The following is a 7,142-nucleotide window of genomic DNA, read 5'->3' as shown; positions in this document are numbered from 1 at the left end:
ATACACTCTGGATTGTGAACATTTTCTAATTTCACATGTTTTTGATAGCTCAGCGACCTCTTAAACTCTCAGAAACCAAAGCGAAATATATTTCAAGTAATTTTTCATAAATACATGAAAAAAAATAAAAATAAATATATATATATATATATATATATATAAATTTTCTTGGCAACTGTATCATCACAGCAAAAAAAGTGGGATACTCATTGTAATCTATAGTTAAGGGTGTAAGTCACAAAGCACTTTTGACAGAACCCTGGAAGGCAATTTCCAAGCTGTCACGCACTTTATAAGAATCTAATTTAAACCTCCATCTTGAAAACTAAAGAAAAACACAAACATGTGGTGAGATGGAATGACATCTTCAGCCGTCACAATGTTTTTACCAACCGCCGGCCGAGCTGCTGCTGTCTGCGAGTTGTGCCAACGCCTCCTTTGATTTGTTAATTAGTCATTGTTCCCTGTGAACACGGTCTGCTTCGTGAAACAAGACACGAGTAGTGCTGAATTGTTAAAATTAATAGCAGGACTGTGAATAATTGGCGATGTGAGAGTGTATAATAGCCTTTTCATTCGTCTTGCCCTGTGGGTTCATGAAAACACTGCTGTTGATCACAGTTGATCTTCTGTGATTGTGCCAGAAGCTCGGCACACACGGGACACAAAACACTGCAGATATTCTGTTAATGTTGAAAAAACACAATTTTGCAATTCCTGTGTTTCAATTAAATGGGAAACACAATTAAAATCTAATGTGAATAAGTTTGTTCACATGATTAAAATAAGTCACACCCGTCCTCCTACCACTTCCTGTTGTCCTCTTTTAGGCATTGTTGCAGCTAGTAGTAATATCCAGTTGTTGATCATGGGACTCGTGTTGTGTTTCCATTGCAATTTTGTGAAATGCACTCATTTTGATACAACTGAAAAACCACCCAGGGCAAAAGCTTTTTTTTTTTTTTTTTTTTTTTTTAATGGGGGCTTTTTGGAAATTTCCATGTCTCCCATTAAGAAAATTTATTTTTATGACTCAATGTTGCACAATTACATGGTCAATGGATACACAGCTACTGAGATCTTGTTGATTCTTTTATTTTTTTCTTTAGCGCTTTGGTTAACTATAATCAGTGATAAAGTTGATTTTTTTTTTTTTTACTTTCTTGAGTTAATTTTGGCCAAAGTTTAGCTGTTGGACAGATGGATTTATATTTGACAATAGGATATTATCATCTGCAGACGTGTTTGACTGTGGCTGCATAGCAAATCCAAATATACTCTTCCACCGTCATGCATGAGACCAGACATGAGGTGATTGTGTAGATGAACTGTTTGATTTTCAGCTAAATGTGAACAAAATAATGACTGCAGGTGAATCAAGCACCTGCAACTTCTATAATTTGGCCGCTTTGACAGGAAAAGCTATAAGCCTTAATGGGCCGCCAGATGATACCGACATAGAAATCAGCGTTTGTCTAATAGTGAATACAACCATCATGCCTGTTTTTGTCCCAATACTCTATGTGCTTAAGTCTCACATTAATATAACATGTTTTCATGTTTACATTGTGTGAGTGCAGAACAGCTAGAGGTGAGGTACAGGCTGGAAAGTAGCAAAGAAGAAGAAATCCTCCGGAGCAAAGTGAGGTCCCTTGCTAACGGACAGCTGCATTCTGTTTCCGTCAGCCGACTGGCCGTCTCCGTCACCATACAGGTAACGCATCATCCTCAGTTACTCTGGTTTTAACTCTGCCTTTAAACTGATTGGAGAATGACGTTGGCGTCAAACAGACGGCACACAAAGCTGCCTGTTTGTGTTTTACAGGCAGCTTAACGACTTCAGTTCTGTGAAGTTTTCTTGACGCTGAACTCTAAATGCAAAGCTTCATCACAACACCTGAAGTTTTAACTTGAAAGATTTTGTGTTTAGAAAAAACAAAAACACAAACTAAAACCTTTCAGGGATGAGAATTACTTTTTAGCTTTATTCATAGACTAAATTCTTTAATATTTACCTATACAGGTATGAAGGAAATACATTGCTTGTGTTTCTTGATATTGTTTTTTTGTACTGAAATCTGCCATTTTCTTCCAGGTTGACCAACATAGCAAAGAACATTTCAACCTGACCTCTGGTGTTGAATTTAGTGACATAAGGTCACTGACTCTAGGTAGAGTTCACAGTAAGTGACTCAGCTGCACAAACATACGGTAGATGAGAGGTTTTTTTATTATTATTTCGATCACTCAAACTGTCTTCAGACGTATATTTTAATTTATCTGGTTAAACAAAACCGTTAGAACGGTAAAGATGCTAATGTTTTCCCTTGTCATAATGACACAGGGACCCTATTGAAACTCTGCATAAACTGTTTTATTCACTAATCTGACTAGTGGTTTGTAAGTTAAATACTAAAGATTTAATTTATTTTATTTTTTTTAATAATAAAATACCTCAAAACTCCAACCGTTTTTTTTTTTTATCAATTTACTGTCTGAATTTGAAATCATTATCTCCAGCAAAGAACCAGCAGTGAGCCGTAATTTTTACAATCATTTCCTGTTACATTTGATCACTAAATTAAAATGAACCTAACACAGATGAGTTTGTATTTTACTGACATTTGTAAATGTGAAGTTCTATAATAATAAAACTGGGGCAAGAAAATGTAAGCACTGGAAATTGGTCAAAGCACCGAATAACCTGCAATATAATTAACAAGTAGGCGTCATGTTTACAAACTTTGCTGGACAATAAATTCTCCTAATAATCATCACGATTAATATTGTTGTTTTGAGACCATTTTCAAGTGATATATTAACAAGGATATAATAACGTAAGTTCACCCTCTAAAAGACCAAAACAATGTTAGTTTTGTAAAAGGTATACAATACTGGAACTGGAAGATATCAACAACAGATATCCTTTACAATTTTTTAATCATAAAATTTGTAAAAAAATAAATAAATAAATAAAATAATAGTAATGATGATGATAATAATAATAGTTCTGCATTAAATTAGAAATTTTTTCTTTGCCATCTTTTTCTGATGTGTATCAGTAACAATTATTGTTCTGTTTTATGTAGAACATAGTTGAAAATAAGTTCAAGATGTGTGTGTGTGTGTGTGTGTGTGTGTGTGTGTGTGTGTTTTGTCCTTTATCTTGTTGCCCCATTGAGCAGACAACAACCAGAAAAAGCCCTGATTTCAGGAAGTCAGATTCATAGCATTCTTTGCTCTTATAAAAAGCCAGCTGCAGTTACTGAAAGGGGTAAATAGTATCCGGGTAACCATGGAAACATCAGGAGGAATGACTGAGAGACATATCAGAGAAAAAGTGCAAAGACTTTCTCCCAGGTGACAGAGAATTGATGGAGTTTTTTTTTTTTTTTAAAGAATATAAGAGGCTTCCTCTCCTGTATTACAGCACTGCAATTAACAAGATATGATGCAATCACTAGGCTACATGTCCTATTAATCCTATTATCCTATTATTTTCAGACATATCAAACTAGACTTGTTCAGATCTTGCTAACATTTAGATAGCTCTCATTTATTTCTGTTTGAAGAACCTAAAATTAAGCCAGAAAATAGTTTGTCCTCCGTTTCACTGCTCGTCTCTACAGACTCTCAGGATTTGGACCCGGCCCTGGCTCAGCTTGGCTCTCTGGGTTTCGCCGGCTGTCTGTCTGCTGTCCTCTTCAACTCCATCAGCCCTCTGAAAGCCGCTCTTCTCCGACCAATCGCCAGCTCTGTTGTTGTCAGGGGCCCGCTCATCCGGTCCAGTTGTGGCCCCGCTGCAGCCAATCCCCACGCAGCGGAAAACAAACACCACCAGCCAGGTCGGGAGGGGCGGGGGGATCCTTTATATCGTTTGTGATTTTTACTGATCATTCTGACACTGATGGTCTGTGAAGAGCATGTTATCAAACTTCTGGGAATCATTTCACTTTTAATTTTTAATAAATTGGGCACCGCCAGAAAGCTTCATGTTACCATTTGCATTGTGTTGGTGGCTGAGGGATCCAACAACAACAACAGAGAAACATTTTTAAACAGCTGTCATTAGAGCTCTTATCACTTATAGTCTATTTAAAGAAAAAACAGTAAAATTGGTTCATAACACATCGGATCTGTCAACATTTTGAATAATCAGTACCTAATCCTAATCCCACCACATGACCACCTGTGTTCTGCCATCTAAATAAAGAATTATTTTAGTTTTAATTACTTCTTATACTTTTCATGATAATTGTGTTTGTAGTTTTCTTGTTTTATATTTATTGTTTGAACTGACTGTCGTTTTTGAGATGGAATCCAATTATGTTAATTAAGGAGAACTACATGAAAACAATTGCAAGGATAAAAGAGTCAATCTGAAGGGACATTAACTTCTCCTTAAGGATTCAGGTTGGAAAAAAAAGTACGCAACCAAGCTCTGTCTGGTTTCTATAGGGTGATCATTCTTTCTGTTGATCTCTCTAAGTTTGTAAATGTATCACAAGGATGAATTAATGACAAATGTAATGTTTCTGCTTCTCTTTCCTTTGATTGTTTTAAGGACCAGCCTACTGTGTTGTACCTAAGATTTTATGCCAAGAGAATAAGGGTTTTCTTAACTTTAAGAAAAAAAAACTACTTCATCTCACACACATGCACTCGTTTTATTTTCTTTCAAAAGTATGCTTATCATTAAACGATATTTCTATTTTCTTTTGCTTGTTTTTGTCTCCTTTCTACTGTCTGTTGGCTGCAGACCAATCAGGGTCGGCAGGAGGCGGCCAGCCGTTAGTGAATGCCCTCAGAAGTGACTCAGCTCTCATTGGAGGTATTGTAGCAGAAACTAGTTTCAGAGTTGTGCTCCTATTATCATCAATCATGAGACGGGACATGTCCGATGGTGAACTTTACGGTTTAATTCAATATGCTTGATAGAACCACTCGCAGTGAAAGAAACCCTGTGTAAATGAACCCTCACGATTGTTCTCCAAACAGTTCGATTGTCTCCACGGTAAATAGAAATAGAACTAATAAGGATGTGGATCAGTTTTGTAATCCAAATACATGTCGGTTTTTGGTTCTGCAAACATCATAGAAAATAACTCCTTTAACAGGGAGGTTAGAGTAAATATGACTAGTGCAGCTATGTTGTCTAGAGTACCGGACGTTGGTAGGACCACATATGATAAATTGGTCTGAAGAGAGGGGTCAGACTTAGAGCCAATCAAAGACTTTGGTAGAAGATGACCATCGGAGCAGGAAGACTGGTGGACATTCCTGCAGCCAGACCTGGCAGCGTTGTTGTCTGGGAACAGCCCAGCTGGAGAGAGGCTGAAACATTCAATGAGGTTTTGAGTTTCCCTGGAGACTGAGAGGTTTCGTCTCATTAGTCACTTCTCCAGGGATATGTCTTTAGCTGCTTTTGCAAAACCTTACCAGCCCTTTTCCAGTTTTCACGACCACTTCAGGGTGGTACAAGTCCTGCCGAGATGCGTGTTGCACGCAAGCGATTTAACTGACAGCAGACTGCATTCCTTGATAGGCCCGTGATTTACGTTGCTATAAGAGCGAAGGCCTTGCAAACTCCAAACAACATCGGAACCACCGAAGAGGACCGGCTGACATGGTGCCTGCTACCAGAGAGCTGCTCAGTGTTGAAGAGCGTAATCATAAGCTGCAGCAGGAGAACATGCCTCAACATTTGGAGCGGAATGACCAAGATTTTACCACCCTGCAAGTTCTCTGAAGAACGGAGACATAGCGAATAATGTCATATCCATTATTTATGTCTCTTGATTTGCTTCCTTGTCTGAATAATGTGTTGGTATTGGAATTGAGAGAGTGGAATTGAATATTCTGTTTGATCTGAAGAATTATACCAATAATATGTTGGCATCTTTCTATAACTTTTTTTTTTCATATGTAAGAATCAATTGACTGTCTAGAAATTACTTTTTATGCTCTTTGTGTTCCCCCACGTGGTCAAATATGTGTTAGCCAAAATATATCGACAGTAAGTTTCTCTTTATCGTTCAAGCATCAAAAATCCTGAGGTGAGTGAAGTGTCTATGTATCGCAGTGTGAAATTAGGTGATTTTGTCATGGCTGTGATAGTTGAGTTTCTGTCAAGTCTGCTTATCTCATTGTGTACTAATCTTTAATTCTGTATTTCTTCCTTAAAGAACAACGCCTGCTCTGAGAACGCTTCATTTCTTTGCATTTTAGGCCTGATAGCAGTGATGATCTTTGGGATTGCGTCTGCGTTAGCCATACTGATCCGATTTCTGTACAGAAGAAAGGGGACATGCCAAAACCAGGAGCTGGCAAAAGCAGAAGATAACAGACTGCAGTTTGCCAGCCAGAGCATCTCGCAGTACGGTCCGACTGAGAGCCAGAAAGAATATTTTATTTAGACGCAACCTCCCGGTTGGCAGACAGAGACACTTTGTAATTCCTCAGTGCTTTGCACAACACCCTGATATGTGATTGTGATTTATATGCAGTTTGTGAAGTCAGAAAAGCAAAACAGTGTCACAACAGTCAGCTGTGAATGGATAATGATGTAAATTTTAATGTCTCAACTAAACTGTTGAAATTATAAATCATTTTTGGTTGCATCTGGAGTCTTTTGTATGATAGATGTTTAACCTTTGGAGCCCGGAAGCATAAGAAAATAATTTAACTTTGGCCTCTTCCTCTATGAATGGCTGTGAAAAATGTATGTGCTTGCAATAAGAATTTTTTTCTCTCTAAATGTTTTTAAGGCAGTATAAAGAATTTTCTTATAAAAACACATTAGTTTTGTCATCTCTGTAGCAGGTGTCAATACACATTAAAATAACTAAGGAGTGTTTTTATTCTGGGCAGGCAGAAACCAAGTTTAAAACCAGACATAAAAACATTTTTTTAGTCCATGACATGTTTCTTTAATGTGTTTTTAATATTTTTCTTGTTGTTTCTCTTCCTTGTGTATTTTCATTCTACTACACTCCATTACCATGTTTTAGGAAGACATACAGGACTTGTTAAAATGATGTGTCGGGATAATGTAAGGCAGACAATAGGTGAAAAAACAGAGCTCCTCTGAATTCCGTTTTATGAATTTCATATTTACATAAAACCACTTTGCTCTACCGTTT

At 37.3% G+C, this 7,142-nt stretch overlaps 1 protein-coding gene across 1 annotated transcript in view; it reads left to right on the top strand.

The window, feature by feature from the left end:
• LOC106935080 (contactin-associated protein-like 4) overlaps positions 1–6,523 on the top strand; it is a 44,259-nt gene extending 37,736 nt beyond the window's left edge. The window contains exons 20-24 of the mRNA XM_015015359.1: positions 1,581–1,714; positions 2,096–2,183; positions 3,630–3,845; positions 4,760–4,831; positions 6,229–6,523. Coding sequence (XP_014870845.1) covers positions 1,581–1,714; positions 2,096–2,183; positions 3,630–3,845; positions 4,760–4,831; positions 6,229–6,416 — 698 coding nt within the window. The 3' untranslated portion in view covers positions 6,417–6,523. The remainder of the gene's footprint in view (positions 1–1,580; positions 1,715–2,095; positions 2,184–3,629; positions 3,846–4,759; positions 4,832–6,228) is intronic.
• The last annotated feature ends 619 nt before the right edge of the window (positions 6,524–7,142 follow it).

Source organism: Poecilia latipinna, unplaced genomic scaffold, assembly GCF_001443285.1.
Source record: "Poecilia latipinna isolate Pla-1442-1.1 unplaced genomic scaffold, P_latipinna-1.0 Scaffold1904, whole genome shotgun sequence".
NCBI lineage: Eukaryota > Metazoa > Chordata > Actinopteri > Cyprinodontiformes > Poeciliidae > Poecilia > Poecilia latipinna.
This window is presented reverse-complemented; position numbering and strand designations above follow the sequence as displayed.